General features: G+C 39.7%; 1 protein-coding gene across 8 annotated transcripts in view; it reads right to left on the reverse strand.

The window, feature by feature from the left end:
* Positions 1-4,215: 4,215 nt before the first annotated feature.
* Positions 4,216-24,593, reverse strand: part of LOC139375436 (neuronal cell adhesion molecule-like) — a 139,850-nt gene continuing 119,472 nt past the window's right edge. For 7 of the 8 annotated variants that reach the window (XM_071117276.1, XM_071117258.1, XM_071117283.1 and 4 more), the window contains 5 exons: positions 24,424-24,546; positions 19,922-20,098; positions 10,745-10,876; positions 10,452-10,530; positions 4,216-6,675 (listed from right to left, as the gene is read on the reverse strand). In XM_071117276.1, coding sequence (XP_070973377.1) covers positions 6,453-6,675; positions 10,452-10,530; positions 10,745-10,876; positions 19,922-20,098; positions 24,424-24,546 — 734 coding nt within the window. In that variant the 3' untranslated portion in view covers positions 4,216-6,452. Of the gene's footprint in view, positions 6,676-10,451; positions 10,531-10,744; positions 10,877-14,738; positions 14,904-17,588; positions 17,718-18,402; positions 18,469-19,921; positions 20,099-24,423; positions 24,547-24,593 lie in introns of all 8 variants that reach the window. The other variant, XM_071117223.1, reaches the window with a different exon arrangement.

The following is a 24,593-nucleotide window of genomic DNA, read 5'->3' on the forward strand; positions in this document are numbered from 1 at the left end:
AGATAATATGATCCTGTTGCCATGAAAATGAATGATTTTGGTGCTCCCAATAGTTTATTTACTGGTAGTATTGTTATGAAAATGACAGTTGGCCCAGAAGAGTTTCATTTCAAAAACTAAAATCACTGGACAAATCATTGACTAAAACCTAAACCCCAACTAAATATTGTAATAAATAAGAAAGTTGAGCTGACTAATCTGCTTGGAGTAACGCTGGATTGTAAACTGTCATGGTCCAAACCTAATGATACAACACTAGCTAAGATGTGGAGAAGTCTGTCTTTAATAAAGCGATGCTCTGCCTTCTTAACAACACTATCAACAAGGCAGGTCCTACAGGCCCTGTTTTGTCCACCTTGACTACTGTTCAGTCGTGTCAGGTCAGGTGCCACAAAGAGAAATTTAGGAAAATTACAACTGGCCCAGAACGGCTGGCCCTTGGATGTACACAGATAACCAACATTAATAATATGCATGTCAATCTCTCCTGGCTCAAAGGGGAGGAGGGATTGACTTCATCACTACTTTTATTTATGAGAGGTATTGACATGTTGAATGCACCAAGCTGTCTATCTAAACTACTGGCACACAGCTCAGACACCCATGCATACCCCACAAGACATGCCACCAGAGGTCTCTTCACAGGCCCCAAGTCCAGAACAGACTATGGGAGGCGCACAGTACTACATAGAGCCATGACTACATGGAACTCTATTCCACATCAAGTAACTCACTCAAGCAGTAGAATCAGATGTTAAAAAACAGATACAAATACACCTTATAGAACAGCAGGGTCTGTGAAGAGACACAAACACAGACACGCATATACACACACAATATAACATACGTACAATACACACATACAGATAGATGTCGTGTTGTAGATGCAGTATGTGGGCTGAGGGCCCACACTCAATGTGTTGCGAAATGTAATGTCTGGTTTTTAATTGTACACAACATCAGGGACACCTTCCTAATATTGAGAAGAGCCTCAATTCTTCGAAGCATGGACTTTACAAGTCGTTGATAGCGTTCCACAGGGATGCTGGTCCATGTTTACTTCAATGCTTCCCACAGTTGTGTCAAGTTGGCTGAATGTCCTCTGAGTAATGTTGCTGGACCACAGGAAGAATAGCTGCTGTCTTGGCAGGAACTACAGGGGATCCAAAGTAAGTACAAATAGTTATTATGAAAATATTGTCTGATAAATGTATCTTTTTATCCATTTTGGTAATAGTATAATAGTTTGGAATGTATACCACTCTACTTGGCAAGCTTGTACATTTACAATGGGGATATAATGAGAGTGTGACGTTTCTTCTCGTTAGTATGATTGCCTGTTAATCACTAGGTGGCAGTAAAGGCTAGAAAACTAATCTGTGCATTTGGGAGATCACATGACGGTCTACAAATGACAAATACCACCTAGCTTGGTACCTGTGAGAGGACAGCAGATAATTACATTTGTATGTATTGATGAGACATTATAGAGCTTGTTTTTTAAATTCGTATTTTAAAGCCTTTCTTTTTTTGGACCTTTCATTTGGTTCTCTGTACACTCAGGAATGTTTGAGTTGCTGGTCTATGTACTGCTATGAATACTGTGAACACACCTGTGAAATAATTGTGCTCAATAAATTCCCCAGCGGAAAGAGAAGCCCCATCCACCTGAGTGAACAGAAGGTAAAGTATCCCTGCCAAACAGAGAAGTGGTCCAAGAGCCACCCACCAGACGTCCACACTTCAGTGTATAGTGCTGTGTTGTGTGTGTACTTGCGTGTGTTTGTGTGACAGCATATACCAGACGGTGTGTGTGTTCCCTCCCAATTACATCCATATACATGCCCATAATGGGGACGGAAGTGTCAACAAGGGATCGCCAACAGACAGCTGAACTATCATGTTTTATCAGGACTTTCTATCTCTCTCTGTCTGTGACTCTCTGTCTGTGACTCTCTATCTCTCTGTCTGTGACTCTCTATCTCTCTCTGTCTGTGACTCTCTCTCTCTGTCTGTGAGTCTCCATCTCTCTCTGTTTGTGACTCTATCTCTCTCTCTCTCTGTCTGTGACTCTCTATCTCTCTCTCTGTCTGTGACTCTCTCTCTCTGTCTGTGACTCTCTATCTCTCTGTCTGTGACTCTATCTCTCTCTGTTTGTGACTCTATCTCTCTCTCTCTGTCTCTTTGCACCTCTATCTCCCTCACTCCCTGTCTGTGTGTCTCTCTCTCTCTCTCTCTCTCTCTCTCTCTCTCTGTGACTCTTTATCCATCTCTCTCTCTCTGTGTGTGACTCTCTATCTCCCTCTCTCTCCCTCCAGTTTACAGTGAGGCAAGCAGCAGACTTCATAAACTCAGCAGCCTGGCTCACAGCATGTTATTGGTGTGTTTTAGGAGGGACTCCTCCTCCTACCTTTTCCTGTCAGGGAGAGTCTGGTTCTGGGCCCTGAGGGGGCTTGTAAACTGACGTGTGTTTTCATTTCACCCAAGTTCCCTCGGGATGTCTTTCATCGCTAAAAATATCCCAGGTTTAAGCACCCCAATGTGTTTAGCATTCTTTTCATGACAAAATATAGCCTCTCAACCAAAACACACTTACACACACCTTACCCCCCAGCTCTGTGAAGGTGTGAAAACATTGTCCTCTATTCCCATTGCCAATGACTTGGTCTGTAGTGGAGCAAACCACACTGCTGCTATGAGACATTATGATGATTAAATCAATCATGAGACGCCAGCAAAAATTGACTTTCCATTTATCTGACTTTCATTTATCTCCATGTCCATCTCTTATATTTAGACTCACAATTAAGTGGTTTAACGTGGTATTTTCAGGCCAACCATGGCTACAATGGCTACAAGTAGAACACAGAACAAGTAGAACACAACACAATTAGAACACAAAACAATTGGAACACAAAACAATTGGAACACAAAACAATTGGAACACAAAACAATTGGAACACAAAACAATTGGAACACAAAACAATTAGAACACAAAACAATTAGAACACAAAACAAGTAGAAGACAAAACAAGTAGAACACAAAACAATTAGAACACAAAACCATTAGAACACAAAACAAGTAGAACACAAAACAAGTAGAACACAAAACAATTAAAACACAAAACAAGTAGAACACAAAACAATTAGAACACAAAACAATTAGAACACAAAACAAGTAGAACACAAAACAATTAGAACCCAAAACAATTAGAACCCAAAACAATTAGAACACAAAACAATTAGAACACAAAACAAGTAGAACACAAAACAAGTAGAAGACAAAACAATTAGAACACAAAACAATTAGAACCCAAAACAATTTGACATAAACAGTTGCATTCATGAGTTTTGACAAATGTCAATAAAAAAATAAGGTCCACCAAAGAGAAAACCTGATCAAAATGAATTGATATGAAGCTGTAAGTACAGAAATGGTTTGCTCAGTGGGAAATGAATATCCAACTAGTCAGCAACAACTGTGGGGGGTTTGTGACAGTAACTATGTGAGCTTATTACAGTATTATAGACACAATGTCCTGGGATTTCCGATGTTGTTCTGTTGAAGAACCCCTTACAGTATTATAGACACAATGTCCTGGGATTTCCTATGTTGTTCTGTTGAAGAACCCCTTACAGTATTATAGACACAATGTCCTGGGATTTCCTATGATGTTCTGTTGAAGAACCCCTTACAGTATGAAAGACACTATGTCCTGGTATTTCCTATGATGTTCTGTTGAAGAACCTCGTACCTTCTAATGACTGTAGTGTGGTCTGTGAGTATCATAGATAAAAAGTCTAAATTTTTCATAGATCGCTTTTTGTAGCTCAAATCATTCGACTCTACAGAAGTTTTGTATAAAATACCCATCCCTGGGCCCCTTCGGGATCTGCCCTCGTCTCAAACACCATTCTAGCTCATCTCCCGTTAATCACACAGACTAATGATTGGTATCTGTTGATACAGAAGACTAATACAACGCTACAACCAAGAAGTCTGTAACTCAACGTCCAAAATGGGACTCATTGGGTTAATACAGTATAATGTAATATTTAGGGGACCATTTTGTAGCTCTTGCTGTATAATTGCCTTCATCAGATACGTTACCTTGGTCCTATCAGAGAATGCTGAATGCTCCGTTTGCTTGCAGGGCATAAGAACAGTCAGAATGAAGCTTTACAGTAAAAGATAGAACTGACATCAAAGCAGATCATTATATTTTATTCATTCATTATATTTCCACTTCATTCTTGCACTAAGTGGAGAAACTTAAATATAAATGAAAAGAGACATAAATTGTTAGTAAAAACCTTGAAACTGTTTTTGAATAAGAATACAACCGTTTTGCAATACTGTCACAAAGTGGATGAGTTTGGTAGACTTTGTGCTGAATAACCCACATGAAGCAGAAAACCACAATGTTATAGTACATTATAGTACTTATCTAACACTCCAAAGTACATTAAATCTCAATGTTTACTGAGTACTGTATGGTTTCATTTAATACAGAGAAGTGACATTTCAGAAATACACAACTAAATTGCTGACAAATGAAAAAAACTCTAATTTGAACTCATGGGCAACATTTTGTCCTGTTAGTTACAATAAAGTACAATGTTCACAGCTAAGAAAAAAGAAAAAAAAATACACACATATATATATATATATATAGTAGCCTATATTGAACACAGCTCTCTCAAACTATTTCATGCAGTTCTTCCTTTCAGGTTGTCATCAAATTTTGTAATTTAGGTGAACCATCCCTTTAATTAAGCTCTTCTAGCTGTGTTTCTCTGTACATTCAAAATGATATATTTACAAATTCAACAAATAATTGACATTTCTGTAAAAAAAAAACAACAACAACAATGTAAAACTTGATGCAAGTTAAGAAAATAAAATAGCTTGCGAACCCTTGTCACCTCAAACGTACTTCATACGAGTGAGCACCTCTTTCCTAGCATGACTAATATCCCCTCAACAACAGCACACACACACGTGCACACGGACACACGCACCACAAGAAGAGCCATGAGGTCACCATCTGACAAGAAGAGCCATAAGGTCACCATCAGGTGAGATCATGTGAGTTGCAACCACAGGAAATGAGGTCACATGCAGGTCAAAGGTCATGAGGATGACGTCATGAGGGCGTGTATAGCATCAGCATTTGCATTCGCAGCAAAATAATAATACATTTAGGAGCTCTCTGTCTGCATATACATACTGTACAAAATCCTGCACTGTAAATTCAACCTTTACTTTTGTTACTGTAAATTCAACCTTTACCTTTGTTACTGTAAATTCAACATTTACCTTTGCTACTGTAAATTCAACCTTTACCTTTGTTACTGTAAATTCAACCTTTACCTTTGTTACTGTAAATTCAACTTTTACCTTTGTTACTGTAAATTCAACCTTTACCTTTGTTACTGTAAATTCAACATTTACTTTTGTTACTGCAAATTCAACCTTTACCTTTGTTACTGTAATTTCAACATTTACCTTTGCTACTGTAAATTCAACCTTTACCTTTGTTACTGTAAATTTAACCTTTACCTCTGTTACTGTAAATTCAACCTTTACCTTTGTTACTGTAAATTCAACCTTTCACTATGTGACTGTTAATTCAACCTTTCACTATGTTACTATAAATTCAACCTTTCCCTTTGTTACTGTAAATTCAAACTTTACCTTTGTTACTGTAAATTCAACCTTTACCTTTGTTACTGTAAATTCAACATTTACCTTTGTTACTGTTAATTCAACCTTTCTGCAACAACAACTGTATAAACTGTACAAACTGCCCGTCTTGCAAAAATACATAGAATAATGGCCATACATTTAGTAACTCATTTCACCACTAGGTCCACAAAGACATTGATGCCTCTTTATGGTGGCCCTGAGGGACAAAAAGTACCTCTAACACACAATAATATCAAGATAACGCTTTGACTGTAAAAACAATATGGTAAATGATACAAATGTGAACCGCATAGTAGTCCAAGATAGACAATATCTTCTGTGTAATATACTAATTAGTGTTAATCTCAATATGTTAATATATGTATGTACATCATTTCAGGATTTCCATGCACTGTATAATAATCGTAGTCCTCCAGGAGTATCTAGTATCTCCAATGTGTATCTTATGTGTCTGTGACAGCAGGGTGGTTCTCATTGGTGGTTCTGGGTGCAGATGGGTGGGGCATGTAATGATGATGATGATGATGATGATGATGATAAGCCACACAATGATGTGATTGCCCTGTGATATGGGGGGATGGAACAGTCACCGCAGTGTCTCCTATTGACTGGGAGGATAAACGTCTAATTAACTACGCAAAGAATATATAAGAACCTGCAATGCTGCCTAGTGGCCTGGCTACACAAAAAAAGTTGCATATACTGTAGCGCCACCTAGTGGCCTGGCTGACCAGTTGACTGGCTACACAAAGGAGTTCATAGCGGTTGTGTTAACCGGGGAGTGGGCCTCAGCAGTTTCCCTGATGGAGCTCTTTCCGCTGTACTGCCCAATAAAAGACCCATCCTCGTTGAACTGTCCATCTCCACCTCCATAGTCAACTAAACTTTCGTCACTGCTGTCCCTGTGCACCGTCCCGTTAGAAGGTGTGCGGCTCCCTTTTAACGGCTTATGGTCCTCAGTGTCACTAGGAGAAAAGGACATGCAGGTGTTATGATGACATGAGAATGTAAACAAGGAGTTTAGTGCATGGCCTTTTTTTTTTTTTTAGATGGAGCGTTTGAAGGGCTGCCAATTAATTTTACTTTGATTTCCCAGGTCAAATGACCTTTGGTAGTTTTGTAATTTCCTTATTAATATGGAAAGTAGGATAGCCCAAGGTCTGATCCATTGATCAGTCTAAAATTTTAGTTACTTATGATAATATTGTATAAATACTTAAATATTTTCTCAAATAGTACTACATCTGATAGTCATTAACATTTCTGTCCACTGCACCAGATTCATTTTCTGTAGCAGAATTTACTTTGCCCCAAGTCTAAAAAAAAATTTGAGACATGATCGATTAGTTGGTTCCATCAAGCAACAGGGGAATTCAAGCAAAATCATACCTGTTCTGAATTCCTCATGAAAGCATAACATGAGGTGGAAAATAATAACATGTGCTGTGTTGCAAGACACAAACTTTTCTCACCAACAAAGGTTGCAATGAAAAACAGAAAATCCAAGGCAATGATATAAATAAACAAATATGAAAAGCACATTTTCAGCCAAATGACTAAAAGCAAATAAATACAAATTATTACAATTTTGCAAACAAATGAAGAAACAGCAAATAACGTTTTTTTTTTTTAACATTAGTTAGACAACATCGAAATCGATGTGAGGTTATGATTCCTGACAGTGAATATAGCAGGTGAACACTCCTTCATAAAGCTTCAATAATGATTATTAATAATTTACTACATGTGTTATTACCATTCATAACAGGTTATGTCAGCTTATATCACAATGCATAAAAATGACTAACGGGATCAGGCTACAATCTACAGTTAACTGATCAAAATCACTGCATATGGCACAAAAACATTATCCTATGATATATTATGACATCACTATGTAGGCTTTATGACAGCTCATAACCGTTTAGAAGACACATAAGGACAGTGGTGTAATCCTGGGATGGATTTTACAACAGGCCTTTTTCTCCAAGTGGCTTTAGTTACTGTTTATCTAACAGACATCACAGTATAGCAGCTCTTTGGTTCCTCCTCTCACACCAGTCTAGCCTTCCCTTCCTTACCTTGCCTGACACCTAGCAGTACCCTTCCTTACCTTGCCTGACACCTAGCAGTACCCTTCCTTACCTTGCCTGACACCTAGCAGTACCCTTCCTTACCGTGCCTGACACCTAGCAGTACCCTTCCTTACCTTGCCTGACACCTAGCAGTACCCTTCCTTACCTTGCCTGACACCTAGCAGTACCCTTCCTTACCTTGCCTGACACCTAGCAGTACCCTTCCTTACCTTGCCTGACACCTAGCAGTACCCTTCCTTACCTTGCCTGACACCTAGCAGTACCCTTCCTTACCTTGCCTGACACCTAGCAGTACCCTTCCTTACCTTGCCTGACACCTAGCAGTACCCTGCAGTCACACCAGAACAGGTCGGTAGAGTTAGGTTGTTATAGTACAGGACTTACTGCAGTCACACCAGAACAGGTCGGTAGAGTTAGGTTGTTATAGTACAGGACTTACTGCAGTCACACCAGAACAGGTCGGTAGAGTTAGGTTGTTATAGTACAGGACTTACTGCAGTCACACCAGAACAGGTCAGTAGAGTTAGGTTGTTATAGTACAGGACTTACTGCAGTCACACTAGAACAGGTCAGTAGAGTTAGGTTGTTATAGTACAGGACTTACTGCAGTCACACCAGAACAGGTCGGTAGAGTTAGGTTGATATAGTACAGGACTTACTGCAGTCACACCAGAACAGGTCAGTAGAGTTAGGCGGTTATAGTACAGGACTTACTGCAGTCACACCAGAACAGGTCAGTAGAGTTAGGTGGTTATAGTACAGGACTTACTGCAGTCACACCAGAACAGGTCAGTAGAGTTAGGTGGTTATAGTACAGGACTTACTGCAGTCACACCAGAACAGGTCAGTAGACTTAGGTGGTTATAGTACAGGACTTACTGCAGTCACACCAGAACAGGTCAGTAGAGTTAAGTTGTTATAGTACAGGACTTACTGCAGTCACACCAGAACAGGTCAGTAGAGTTAGGTTGTTATAGTACAGGACTTACTGCAGTCACACCAGAACAGGTCAGTAGAGTTAGGTTGTTATAGTACAGGACTTACTGCAGTCACACCAGAACAGGTCAGTAGAGTTAGGTTGTTATGTCTCTATTGACATAAAGCTCTAGTCCACCTTGGTTGGAATAATGGCATCGATGGAAAGTATGATATCTCTTCACAAAGGCACTCTAATATCATACATTTAGCCTTGTGATATATTATCTAATACTTGTTTTTGAACGATATAAACTCTGTTATATTGTCTATTATTTTCTTATTTGAATGGACAGATTAGGGTTTCTCTCATGTTAGGATCACAAACTAGATAGAGTTATGATGTGGACAATAGCATTTAGCCTTGTATAAACTTTAAATAGCATCCTTTTAGCCCTGGGATTGACAGTACTCTCAGTGCTGGCCATGTCCCTCCAACAGTAGCTTCATACTGGGTAACATATACTGTACATATCTAGGATTTCATCCAATACATTATTGCCTACAGTAATTTTCTTATAAGATCTTCACCACATCACGCACATCAGACAACATTATATATCCATAATCTATAGATGTATGTATCACAGCATATCATGTATATTATATAACATATTTATGTTTAAATATATGATACAAAAAGTAATAATAGCAAATACAAAAGCAAAACCCATCAGATAAATTGGGGATAAAGCTGGACCAGTACAAAATAAGGTTTCCAAAACGCTATACATAAATAAAGTGCTTCATCGTTCTTCATATTTGCATGCGTGGTTGGAAAAGCAAGCAGTCTAGAAAAATGATTAGAGGATGCTAGTGCAAGCATATCTAGATTACTGCAGATAGTTAGAGCTAATATGGACTGGGATGAGTGCCCTCACTGTATGCTTATGTATACAAACATTCATTTACTAAGCATGTATATTATATAATACAATAGCTATATTTATATGCATAATGTATTCATTACAAAGGGATTCATTTGGTTAGAAATGAGAAATGAGTGGGGCAGGTACAGTATCTACGCATGCCAGTTTGGGATGCTGTAACTGAGTACTGCAAATTTTCCTGACAGTCCTTGGGAAAGTTTTTAAAAGCTTGAAAATCCCCTAAAACTTAGACCTGAATTATATTGTATATCCTGCTTCTCGAACAACGCAACACAGTCAAACACACTACAATATCAATCTGTTGGTGGGGCACACAAACCACCAACACACTAAGCAGAGGAGAATCCAATCCCCCCCCCCTGTCCCTGAACCCGTTACTGACCCCACTTCTGACCCAGACCTCCCCCCGACCCCCCCGTCCCCGTCCCCATCTCTGACCCCGTCCCCATCTCTGACCCCGTCCCCATCTCTGACCCCATCCCAACGTCCTCCCTTAGAACAGGCTTGTGCTTTACTGTGTAGCGCCAAAGAGCTGCACTGACAGAATCCTTGTTGGAACGATGCTGGTCCTGGGGGGGGGGGGGGGTTGAAAGGTCAGCTGTAAGAGGGGGGTCTGAGGCCCAGCAGCTGGAGGTCAGCTGTAAGGAGGAGGGGGGGGGCAGAGCTCCTGCCCAGCTGAGAGGATACCAGGTCAGGGGAGGGAGCGAGGCCTTGGTGGGGTGGTTGGCTTGGGGCAGGTGTAGGATCTTGGCCCACGGGCTCCAGGTTCACGTTTCTCACCTGTATTCCCCAAAAGTACAGTCATCCTCTTTCATGGGCTGGAACTCTGGGTCTGTGTGAGCGTCCTCTTTTTCTTTCACTAGGGACAGAGATTGAGCAAATGGGTCTGTTACTATGACCTGAGCTAGGTGATGGATGTGGAGACGGAAGTGAGTGTGTTTGTGTGTGCGTGTCTGCATAGACGTGTGTGTGTGTGTGAACGTTTGACACTTGTGTGTCTGTGTATACGTGTGTGTGTGTGTGTGTGTGTGTGTGTGTGTGTGTGTGTGTGTGTGTGTGTGTGTGTCACCCACCTGGGTATTTGCCTCCCTTATTCCTCTTAATGAAGCAGATGATGAGGAGGACGAGGATGAGGAGAGCGATGGCACACATCAGGCCGATGAACCAGCCCTGAGTAGCGATGTCAGCCTGTCTGGATGGCATAGCTGGTCAGGCACCAACGGGAAGGAAGAGAACATTAGAACACTGTTAATGACAGTCCTGCTTGCTTTAACTGAGGAAGGTAAACCTTGTTCCTATACTGTAATATAATGACAATGTTAATGGACAATAAATTATTTCTTCTTATTATCACACAGCCACTATTGTAATCACAGCTCCTAAAGTAGATACTGACCATCAAAACATCAAAACAGAAGTACATGATAGTATGACAATAGGATTCCAAAGAACCCTTTTTGTGAGCAATACAATTTTTGAACATATTGTTTGGAAATTGTTACATAGTGTTACTGTAACAGACAGTTGTGATGTTATGATAGTGATGTTATGTTGTTGTTTTTGGTGTTGTTGTTGATAGTAGTTATGATAGTGATGTTATGTTGTTGTTTTTGGTGTTGTTGTTGATAGTAGTTATGATAGTGATGTTATGTTGTTGTTTTGTTGTTGATAGTAGTTATGATAGTGATGTTATGTTGTTGTTGTTTTTGTTGTTGATAGTAGTTATGATAGTGATGTTATGTTGTTGTTTTTATTAGTAGTTATGATAGTGATGTTATGTTGTTGTTTTGTTGTTGATAGTAGTTATGATAGTGATGTTATGTTGTTGTTGTTGTTAGTAGTTATGATAGTGATGTTATGTTGTTGTTTTGTTGTTGATAGTAGTTATGATAGTGATGTTATGTTGTTGTTGTTGTTGTTGTTGATAGTAGTTATGATAGTGATGTTATGTTGTTGTTTTGTTGTTGATAGTAGTTATGATAGTGATGTTATGTTGTTGTTGTTGATAGTAGTTATGATAGTGATGTTATGTTGTTGTTTTGTTGTTGATAGTAGTTATGATAGTGATGTTATGTTTTTGTTGTTGATAGTAGTTATGATAGTGATGTTATGTTGTTGTTTTGTTGTTGATAGTAGTTATGATAGTGATGTTATGTTGTTGTTGTTGTTGTTGATAGTAGTTATGATAGTGATGTTATGTTGTTGTTTTTATTAGTAGTTATGATAGTGATGTTATGTTGTTGTTTTTGGTGTTGTTGTTGATAGTAGTTATGATAGTGATGTTATGTTGTTGTTGTTGTTGTTGATAGTAGTTATGATAGTGATGTTATGTTGTTGTTGTTGTTGTTGATAGTAGTTATGATAGTGATGTTATGTTGTTGTTTTTATTAGTAGTTATGATAGTGATGTTATGTTGTTGTTTTTGTTGTTGATAGTAGTTATGATAGTGATGTTATGTTGTTGTTTTTGTTGTTGATAGTAGTTATGATAGTGATGTTATGTTGTTGTTTTGTTGTTGATAGTAGTTATGATAGTGATGTTATGTTGTTGTTTTTATTAGTAGTTATGATAGTGATGTTATGTTGTTGTTTTTGGTGTTGTTGTTGATAGTAGTTATGATAGTGATGTTATGTTGTTGTTGTTGTTGTTGATAGTAGTTATGATAGTGATGTTATGTTGTTGTTGTTGTTGTTGATAGTAGTTATGATAGTGATGTTATGTTGTTGTTGTTGATAGTAGTTATGATAGTGATGTTATGTTGTTGTTTTTGTTGTTGATAGTAGTTATGATAGTGATGTTATGTTTTTGTTGTTGTTGTTGATAGTAGTTATGATAGTGATGTTATGCTGTTGTTTTTGTTGTTGATAGTAGTTATGATAGTGATGTTATGTTGTTGTTGATAGTAGTTATGATAGTGATGTTATGTTGTTGTTGTTGTTGTTGATAGTAGTTATGATAGTGATGTTATGTTGTTGTTGTTGTTGTTGATAGTAGTTATGATAGTGATGTTATGTTGTTGTTGTTGTTGATAGTAGTTATGATAGTGATGTTATGTTGTTGTTGTTGTTGTTGATAGTAGTTATGATAGTGATGTTATGTTGTTGTTGTTGTTGATAGTAGTTATGATAGTGATGTTATGTTGTTGTTGTTGTTGTTGATAGTAGTTATGATAGTGATGTTATGTTGTTGTTGTTGTTGATAGTAGTTATGATAGTGATGTTATGTTGTTGTTGTTGTTGTTGATAGTAGTTATGATAGTGATGTTATGTTGTTGTTGTTGTTGATAGTAGTTATGATAGTGATGTTATGTTGTTGTTTTTGTTGTTGATAGTAGTTATGATAGTGATGTTATGTTGTTGTTGATAGTAGTTATGATAGTGATGTTATGTTGTTGTTGTTGTTGTTGATAGTAGTTATGATAGTGATGTTATGTTTTTGTTGTTGTTGTTGATAGTAGTTATGATAGTGATGTTATGTTGTTGTTGTTGTTGTTGATAGTAGTTATGATAGTGATGTTATGTTGTTGTTGTTGTTGATAGTAGTTATGATAGTGATGTTATGTTGTTGTTTTTGTTGTTGATAGTAGTTATGATAGTGATGTTATGTTGTTGTTTTGTTGTTGATAGTAGTTATGATAGTGATGTTATGTTGTTGTTGATAGTAGTTATGATAGTGATGTTATGTTTTTGTTGTTGTTGTTGATAGTAGTTATGATAGTGATGTTATGTTGTTGTTGTTGTTGTTGATAGTAGTTATGATAGTGATGTTATGTTGTTGTTGTTGTTGATAGTAGTTATGATAGTGATGTTATGTTGTTGTTGTTGTTGTTGATAGTAGTTATAATAGTGATGTTATGTTGTTGTTTTTGTTGTTGATAGTAGTTATGATAGTGATGTTATGTTGTTGTTGTTGTTGTTGTTGATAGTAGTTATGATAGTGATGTTATGTTGTTGTTGTTGATAGTAGTTATGATAGTGATGTTATGTTGTTGTTTTTGTTGTTGATAGTAGTTATGATAGTGATGTTATGTTTTTGTTGTTGTTGTTGTTGATAGTAGTTATGATAGTGATGTTATGTTGTTGTTGTTGTTGTTGATAGTAGTTATGATAGTGATGTTATGTTAAACATCTCAGCTGTGGAAGTTAAAGAAGGCACATTAATACAGAGAGTGATTATGATGGTTAACAGCTCAACTCCGTCAGTAGATGAGGCAAACAACGTTCTCAGGTTTTCTAGCACTCTTTCTTTCCTCTCAATCTCACACACACACACACACACACACACACACACACACACACACACACACACACACACACACACACACACACACACACACACACACACACACACACACACACACACACACACACACACACACAGAGGGAGAGAGACACACACAGAGAGAGAGACACACACACAGATAGAGAGGCACACACACACAGAGAGAGAGACACACACACACACACGAGAGACACACACACACACACGAGAGACACACACACACACACACACACACACACAGAGGGAGAGAGACACACACACAGAGAGAGAGACACACACACAGAGAGAGAGACACACACACACACACGAGAGACACACACACACACACACACGAGAGACACACACACACACACACACACAAACACACACACACACACACACACACACACACACACACACACACACACACACACACACACACACACACACAGAGAGAGACAAGTTAAGCACAGAAGGACAGTCAGGTGGATTATATCTCCGTCATTAAGTGAATGATATGATCTACAAGGAGAAGGTCTTACAGGACGTCTCTCCAGGAAAACAACACACAGACAGGATGAAAACCACCCAGTCTATATCTCACCTGAACATTAGAATGACCACGACAACAGATATACTGTTAATAAACTGGATCGTTTACCTACTGAATAGGTGCCTAAGCAGTAGAGAATTACACAGCTAGCATACCAAACATGTTTCTCAATCTCTACAACAACACAGGGCAAGGCAAGGCAAGGCGAGGCCGGGCGGCGCCGGTGACGACCAGCCAATCGCGTGCTGCCTCACCTGGAACGGTCACCAAAAGCTCTTCTGATTGGTGGAGCACCGCTTGGTCGTCGTGACCCTTGGCAACCACGCGTACCCTATAGGACAGGCCCTCCTTTAAGCCCTTCAGCACATAGGCCTGAGATCCATTTACATACTCTTTCTGCCAATCCTCTTCACCGAGAGCTGCAGGAAGAAAGGCGCTTTGAAAGATGTTTGTCTGTCCGGTGCACATTTTAGGACATCCATCATAGTCAGAATGTACGGTGCGCATATTAGGACTACCGTACTTAGTTAGACTAACATTGTTGATGTCCTAATATGTCCACCTTACACCTGACATTGTAACAACGTTGGGATGGGCTATGTAGTTTCATGAAGGGATGGTTTTATCTTGTGTCATGAACTGGCGTCTATCATATCAATATTAGATATCACTAATTGTGTATATGGGTCTTTCTATAAACTAGGGAACCAGTGAGTATTTCCTACACGGGGCAACTTGTCACAGATATTGATAAGCCATTGATAATAATCTGCACATTTTTTTCATGTCATTACTGTTAAGATATAATGGGGATCTTAGCTATATTCAATATAATTCACGAGTTGATTTAAAACCTGTTAATCCTTTATCATGGTTGGTGTCTTGGCCAATTTGTTCAAAATCATGTGACATGACTTTTCTGTCCTTGCATTTATGGCAGTGTAAGTTGTCGTTAGATCATATATTAAGCATTAATCGGTTAAATTAGACATTGAACTTGAACTCTGTGAGAATCCTGGATCTAGCTGTTTGACAATTTGTTGTATAGAGATCTCAGAAATGCTGTGTAACTAGGTAACATTTAGTTTCTTAAGTTACGGTGTGAAAACGGTGTGAAAACAGTTTTCATGGGCACACAAATCCAAAATAATGCATGCGATTGCAAAATCAAATGCTTCAACCAAAAGAGTCACCTTACCTGAATACTGAAAACCTACATCGATACTGTCGTTACCGTGGTTCTTCAGTAATTATGTATAATACTTGTTGGATGCACATTTGTTGTCCAACTGATTAGTTACGCCATGGTATTTTCACACATCATCATCTGATCCAGGAAGGAATTTTCTGACTGACAGTCAAGTGAAGAACAGCTGTTGTGAAAGTGACTGTGACACAACAACAGTGCTGGAAAAAAAGGAATGTCCAGAATATGTTGGTGTCTCATTGGTTACACCGGTGAAGACAGTGGTGCCTGGATCCAGGTTGGATCTAAGAACCCGAGTGACTTGATGTTTATCTTCTGTTGTTGTCAGCTTGATTTACAGCAGGGTCTCGTTAGATTTACAGCAGGGTCTCGTTAGATTTACAGCAGGGTCTCGTTAGATTTACAGCAGGGTCTCGTTAGATTTACAGCAGGGTCTCGTTAGATTTACAGCAGGGTCTCGTTAGATTTAACAGAGAAAGCATTCTAGTTAATGTGTTCATGTTTTCCTATGTTTTTGTGCTTCTGATTGGACACCTGAAGTCTGCTGTGCGCAATTGTGTAGGATAGACTATTGCGCAACACCCAACGCTCTCCTATGAATTATTCTGGATATAATGACAACACATTACATAGCCTAGTGGGCTTATTGATACTATGATTTGGTAATGAAATAACAGTACAAAACAACACTATTTTCCATGTTACTCCTGCAATTTTAAACAATACAATACAAGGGGCTTGAAGAAGCCTACTTGAACTTGAATTTGGAGCTCAAAAATGCAAGTATTGGAATAGGCCTACCTTGAAAATGTCCTCAATTGGGTGCTTGAAAAGTCCAAGTAATTATTGTAGCCAATGTATGTTGTTGTATAGGTGGAGTTGAGGGCAATTTGCATATATTCACTTTTACTCCTCTAAATACACATGTGGAACTGCATAAAAATATTTTTAATTTTGATCCCAATGTCCCACATTGTGCCCATTATTTATAGAAAGACCCACGTGCATAGTATGTTATTTCCTGGAATTCTACAAATGAAGTATGATTATAATAAATCATTAGAGGATGTGTCTCAGTGAAGAATTGTGTTATTCAACTAAATCAGATTACTCTAATATGCTATTTCAGCCGGCACTTTTACTACATTATTGTCCCTATTACATTTATGGGGATGGTACAAACACATTTGAGGATTTGAATTCAGTTTTTCTAAATATTTATACTACAAACACAATTACTTTAGGTGTGTGTTTTTACCCTCGGTGTAGGTCAACAAAACAACTACAGACATGTTGAGAGTTCAATCAAAATGGGATATTAAAAATATCCTTTTAGACCCCGGATGGGCAACTCCAGTCCTCGGGGGTCTGATTGATGTCACCCTTTTTCCCCAGCCCCAGCTAACACACCTGAGTCCAATAATCAACTAATCATGATATTCAGTTTAGAATACAATTAGTTTAATCGGCTGTGTTTGCTAGGGATGGGGACAAAGGGTGACAGCACTCCGGCCCCCGAGGACTGGAGTCGCCCATCTCTGTTTAGACTGTTTCTGCTGCTTCTTCCTGTTTATTATTAGGTTTGTGTCGAGGCAGTTTGAAGGCAGTATATCAAAGATTATTTTTTAAATCAGACTAGACAATTTATCCTATCTGTGCTAGACATACAGTACAGTTCAAAAGTGTGACTCAACCTACTCATTCAAGGGTTTTTCTTTACAATGTAGAAAATAGCAAAAATAAAGAAAAAAAACCCTTGAATGAGTAGGATGTGTCCACACTTTAGACTGATACTGTAACTGCCCATGTTTGCATAAACCCGTATTAGCAAATCACTGAGTAGGAGTATCATGTTTAAGTATAACGGATGTACAGTGGATAAAATAGTTTGTCTTACTGTTGTCGTTCTTAATGATATATTCTACATAAACATGTTTTTCCGCTCCCCAGTACTCCCAACTGATAAGCATTCCGTCCTCTCCCACGGAGGAGCTAACGTTCCCGAATGCCAGAGCCGCTGGATGCACTGAGCACAACGAGAGAAGAAGACAACCATAAAGCTCACACCATGTAGGTCAAAGGTCAATTGGAAAAATACAGTTCTAATCAAACTGTTCCTGCTGAAAATACTCTTAAAATACTACGTAAAAATATATCAACCTGAGTCTGACTTTAAGTCTGTGTACTCACACTCAACTTACTTATATATTGACAAAGCCCGTAGCTAACTCTGCAACAGTTTATACCAGTGGTTCCCAACCAGGGGTACGAGGATCCCTGTGGGTACTTGGCCTATCAACGGGGGGTACTTGAGACGACCAAAGAGACCATAGGCTTACTGGTAAAATACACGAGGGGGTACTTGAGGGGTACTCCGGGGCAAAGCAAAATTCAGTTGGTGATACAACAACTAAAAAAGGTTGGGAACCACTGGTTTATACCATACAAATAACACATAATTTGCTTGTAGGCATAGATTATATTGAACATCTGTCTGTATCATAGAATCTATAGGTCTAAATCAAAGCAAGATACACGTTGATTTTCCATTCCACTTTCAGTTAGTCCTACTTCTATTAAATCTACAGTTACTCCTCTCCTACAAGTACCTTACAAACGGATTCAGACAATAAAGCCTGAACATTTGAAATACATTTAGGAAATCACTAAGACTGTAAGATGTGCATGGACATTGACTAGAGCGGCTGTACCCTTGTGGAATGGGTGGCGTGGAGGAGACCCTGCTATGGGAGGTGAGGTTTGGGTTCGGGTGTTCCCTGGAACAACACGGAGAAGAATAAGAAATACCCAACACTCAAAAGACACGGCAGCTTCAACCACAGGCAAAGGTAAGACAGTGAGCTGGCTACAAACAGGTCCGTTACCACGCATGCAGTGGAGGTCAGCATGTCTGAGGGGGGGATCAGTCGGAGCAGGATTCAAACACGCACAATGTCATGCATGGGACGACACAGCACCAGCCAGACATAGAAATACAGACATAGATCAGCAGTCACAGAGACGCCATCATGCCGTTAGCAAGTAAGATGCAACACTGAAGAGTTTTGAGTGTGCTATATGGTTAATGGTGTTACAGCAGCCAAATAAGCACCACATCATATAATTATGTCTGTACAGATGTAGGATTTTAATTTGATCACTCTATTGTTGCTGAGGATTTCCCTGCGCCAATAGGAAATGCAGATGAGCTTTGGGATTTACAGAAATTCACTGAAAAAATGCACTAGCACATGGTAATATTAACACTTGTAGCCTGATTTTAACCAGCTAATAGCCTAACCACCGATCAAGAAAAATTATGGACGAAACGTTCAAATTCGTTTGCTGCAGGATTATGTTTGTACATGTTTTATTGTAACACTTGCTGTGACAATATAGGTCAAATTAAGATTCTACATCTGTATGTAGCTATCTTCAATGTTTCAGATTGGAATTCAGGTCCTGCTGAGTCGAGGGGTCAAGGGGATTGGTGGGAGCAGGAGGAGAGTCTTCCAAAGGGGAACACAGGCTTAGACGGGTCTTTGAAGCCAAGGCAGTATGCGTAAAGCATCTCAGAGTACAGTATGAGTGCTGATCTATTCATTAAAACTGATTCTAGGTCAGTACTCTTATTCTGAGATGCTTTGTAAATATGGGCCCGGATCTGTTTGTATGAGGAGCATGCAGACTCTGAGAGCTACAGGTACCTCCTCCAACCTCGTCTACTGAAGGCTGATACATTAGGACTTTGAGGGAAAAGAGGGGACACAAAAGTTGATATCAAAGTCAATATGGCTCCTGCAGTCCCTTTCACTAAATGAACCAGTGAGTAAGCAGAAACATGCTGTAATACAAAACTAACTGGACCAGCTAATGTCAAAGTACTTTGAAACACACTCACAGTTAGTGTTCTTACAACCATTACAACACTGAGGTTATATCATGCTTTGGCACAAAGCTGTACACTGTCTGACACACTGAAGACGATTCAACAGTAGATCCACAAGGACAACAGACTGACATCATGAACATAAAACAGAGAAGCATACGAGTATAAGACACACAATACACCATCTAGATGTTTGGTGTTGACTTGAACCATTCAACCTGGTACATGTGTGGAATGGTATGTAACCATATCAATTTACAGGGTACGTCCTCTACCGTCTTTGACTACAGTCAAAGTTTGTTTTCCACTTGTGACCTTCAGTAGAGTACTTTCACACTTACCTTCGTCCATAATAGTGATGGCTTCCTCTGTAATGACGGGCCCTGCTCCCTGGCCTGTTTTGGCATTGAAATAAAACTTGTAGCGTGTGCTGTACTTGAGGTTGGGGAGCGTGACGGAGGTCTTGTTGGCCGGCAGGGCCAGCTCTTCAATCGGACCCAGCTCGTTGGAGTTGTTGACTGAAGAGGTGGAGGAGGAGGTAAGGTAGAGGTGGAGGAGGGGTGAGGTGGAGGAGGAGGTAAGGTAGAGGTGGAGGAGGGGAGAGGTGGAGGAAGAGGTAAGGTAGAGGTGGAGGAGGGGAGAGGTGGAGGAGAGGTGAGGTGGAGGAGGAGGTAAGGTGGAGGTGGAGGAGGGGAGAGGTGGAGGAGGAGGTAAGGTAGAGGTGGAGGAGGGGAGAGATGGAGGAGGAGGTAAGGTAGAGGTGGAGGAGGGGAGGGGAGAGGTGGAGGAGGAGGTAAGGTAGAGGTGGAGGAGGGGAGAGGTGGAGGATTGGAGAGGTGGAGGAGGAGGTAAGGTAGAGGTGGAGGAGGGGATAAGGTAGATGTGGAGAGCTGTTTGTAGATGTTTCTGGTTTGGTCAATACAACATACTGTACATACATGCCTACTGTAATAACGCCTACTGTAATAACTCTTCCCATGATAACTACTCCTGTAATAACTCTTCCCATGATAAATCCTCCTGTAGTAACTACTCCTGTAGTAACTCCTACTGTAATAACTAATCCCGTAGTAACTCCTCCTGTAGTAACTCCTCATGTAGTAACTCCTCATGTAGTAACTCCTCCTGTAATAACTCCACCCGTAGTAACTCATCCTGTAGTAACTCCTCATCTAGTAACTCATCATCTAGTAACTCATCATGTAGTAACTCCTCCTGTAGTAACTCCTCCTGTAATAACTCCTCCTGTAATAACTCCTCCTGTAGTAACTCCTCCTGTAGTAACTCATCCTGTAGTAAATCCTCCTGTAGTAACTCCTCCCGTAGTAACTCCTCCTGTAGTAACTCCTCATGTAGTAACTCCTCATGTAGTAACTCCTCCTGTAGTAACTCCTCCTGTAGTAACTCATCATCTCGTAACTCATCATGTAGTAACTCATCATGTAGTAACTCATCATGTAGTAACTCCTCATGTAGTAACTCATCCTGTAGTAACTCCTCATGTAGTAACTCATCCTGTAGTAACTCCTCATGTAGTAACTCCTCATGTAGTAACTCATCACGTAGTAACTCCTCCTGTAGTAAATCCTCCTGTAGTAACTCCTCCTGTAGTATCTCCTCCTGTAGTAACTCCTCATGTAGTAACTCCTCCTGTAGTAACTCCTCCTGTAGTAACTCATTATCTCGTAACTCATCATGTAGTAACTCCTACTGTAATAACTCATCCCATAGTAACTCCTCCTGTAGCAACTCCTCCTGTAGTATTTCCTCCTGTAGATACTCCTCCTGTAATAACTCCTCCTGTAGTAACTCCACCCGTAGTAACTCCACCCGTAGTAACTCCACCCGTAGTAACTCCACCCGTAGTAACTCCTCATGTAGTAACTCCTCCTGTAGTAACTCCTCATGTAGTAACTCCTCCTGTAGTAACTCCTCCTGTAGTAACTCCACCCGTAGTAACTCATCCTGTAGTAACTCCTCATCTAGTAACTCATCATCTAGTAACTCATCATGTAGTAACTCCTCATGTAGTAACTCATCATGTAGTAACTCATCATGTAGTAACTCCTCATGTAGTAACTCATCCTGTAGTAACTCCTCATGTAGTAACTCATCCTGTAGTAACTCCTCATGTAGTAACTCATCATGTAGTAACTCATCATGTAGTAACTCATCATGTAGTAACTCCTCCTGTAGTAAATCCTCCTGTAGTATCTCCTCCTGTAGTAACTCCTCCTGTAGTAACTCCTCATGTAGTAACTCCTCCTGTAGTAACTCCTCCTGTAGTAACTCATTATCTCGTAACTCATCATGTAGTAACTCATCATGTAGTAACTCCTCATGTAGTAACTCCTACTGTAATAACTCATCCCATAGTAACTCCTCATGTAGTAACTCCTCCTGTAGTAACTCCTCCTGTAGTAATTCCTCCTGCAATAACTCCTCCTGTAGTAACTCCACCCGTAGTAACTCCACCCGTAGTAACTCCACCCGTAGTAACTCCACCCGTAGTAACTCCTCATGTAGTAACTCCTCCTGTAGTAACTCATCATGTAGTAACTCATCATGTAGTAACTCATCATCTAGTAAGTCCTCCTGTAGTAAGTCCTCCTGTAGTAAGTCCTCCTGTAGTAACTCCTCCTGTAGTAACTCCACCCGTAGTAACTCATCCTGTAGTAACTCCTCATCTAGTAACTCATCATCTAGTAACTCATCATGTAGTAACTCCTCCTGTAGTAACTCCTCCTGTAATAACTCCTCCTGAAGTAACTCCTCCTGTAGTAACTCCTCCTGTAGTAACTCCTCATGAGGTAACTCCTCATGTAGTAACTCCTCCTGTAGTATCTCCTCCTGTAGTAACTCATCATCTCGTAACTCATCATGTAGTAACTCCTCCTGTAGTAACTCCTCCTGTTGTAACTCCTCCTGTAATAACTCCTCCTGTAGTAACTCCTCATGTAGTAACTCCTCCTGTAGTAACTCCTCCTGTAGTAACTCCTCATGTAGTAACTCCTCCTGTAGTAAATCCTCCTGTAGTAACTCCTCCTGTAATAACTCCTCCTGTAGTAACTCCTCCTGTAGTAACTCATCCTGTAGTAAATCCTCCTGTAGTAACTCCTCCTGTAGTAACTCCTCCTGTAGTAACTCATCCTGTAGTAAATCCTCCTGTAGTAACTCCTCCTGTAATAACTCCTCCTGTAGTAACTCCTCCTGTAGTAACTCATCCTGTAGTAAATCCTCCTGTAGTAACTCCTCCTGTAGTAACTCCTCATGTAGTAACTCCTCCTGTAGTAACTCCTCCTGTAGTAACTCCTCATGTAGTAACTCCTCCTGTAGTAACTCATCATCTCGTAACTCATCATGTAGTAACTCATCATGTAGTAACTCCTCATGTAGTAACTCCTCATGTAGTAACTCATCCTGTAGTAACTCATCCTGTAGTAACTCATCATGTAGTAACTCATCCTGTAGTAACTCATCCTGTAGTAACTCCTCCCATAGTAACTCATCATCTAGTAACTCATCATGTAGTAACTCATGATGTAGTAACTCATGATGTAGTAACTCCTCATGTAGTAACTCCTCATGTAGTAACTCATGATGTAGTAACTCCTCATGTAGTAACTCATGATGTAGTAACTCATGATGTAGTAACTCCTCATGTAGTAACTCATGATGTAGTAACTCCTCATGTAGTAACTCATCCTGTAGTAACTCCTCCTGTAGTAACTCCTCCTGTAGTAACTCCTCATGTAGTAACTCCTCCTGTAGTAACTCATCCTGTAGTAACTCCTCCTGTAGTAACTCCTCCTGTAGTAACTCCTCCTGTAGTAACTCATCATCTCGTAACTGATCATGTAGTAACTCATCATGTAGTAACTCCTCATGTAGTAACTCCTCATGTAGTAACTCATCCTGTAGTAACTCATCCTGTAGTAACTCATCAGGTAGTAACTCATCCTGTAGTAACTCCTCCCATAGTAACTCATCATCTACTAACTCATCATGTAGTAACTCATGATGTAGTAACTCATGATGTAGTAACTCCTCATGTAGTAACTCATGATGTAGTAACTCCTCATGTAGTAACTCATCCTGTAGTAACTCCTCCTGTAGTAACTCCTCCTGTAGTAACTCATCATGTAGTAACTCATCCTGTAGTAACTCATGATGTAGTAATTCCTCATGTAGGAACTCATGATGGATGTAGTAACTCCTCATGTAGTAACTCATGATGTAGTAACTCCTCATGTAGTAACTCATCATGTAGTAACTCATGATGTAGTAACTCATGATGTAGTAACTCCTCATGTAGTAACTCATGATGGATGTAGTAACTCCTCATGTAGTAACTCATCATGTAGTAACTCATGATGGATGTAGTAACTCATCATGTAGTAACTCATGATGTAGTAACTCATGATGTAGTAACTCCTCATGTAGTAACTCATCCTGTAGTAACTCATCCTGTAGTAACTCATGATGTAGTAACTCCTCATGTAGTAACTCATGATGTAGTAACTCCTCATGTAGTAACTCATGATGTAGTAACTCCTCATGTAGTAACTCATCCTGTAGTAACTCCTCCTGTAGTAACTCCTCCTGTAGTAACTCATCCTGTAGTAACTCATCCTGTAGTAACTCATCATGTAGTAACTCATCATGTAGTAACTCATCCTGTACACTAGACAACACTACAGACAGCAAAGAAGTTTTGGAATCATCAAGAAAGGCTCTCAAATCTCTCAAATCTCAAATTTCTGACAGAACCTCTAGCTCTAAAGATATACTATCTTATCCCTTATGCAACCTGTCCTTAACATAGGTAGGTGTGAAGGCTCACCTTGCTGGTATTTGAGGATGTAGCCGGTGAGGTGTCCGTTGCGGTCGTTGGGAGGACCCCATTCCAGAGTCAAATTGTTCAGGTTAGAGTTGGTGATCCTTAGGAAAGATGGCGGCCCAGGAACTGCATGATAGACACAAAAGGGATATTCACACAAATCAATCTTCATC

The sequence above is a fragment of the Oncorhynchus clarkii genome, chromosome 2, assembly GCF_045791955.1.
Source record: "Oncorhynchus clarkii lewisi isolate Uvic-CL-2024 chromosome 2, UVic_Ocla_1.0, whole genome shotgun sequence".
NCBI classification, from domain to species: Eukaryota; Metazoa; Chordata; class Actinopteri; order Salmoniformes; family Salmonidae; genus Oncorhynchus; species Oncorhynchus clarkii.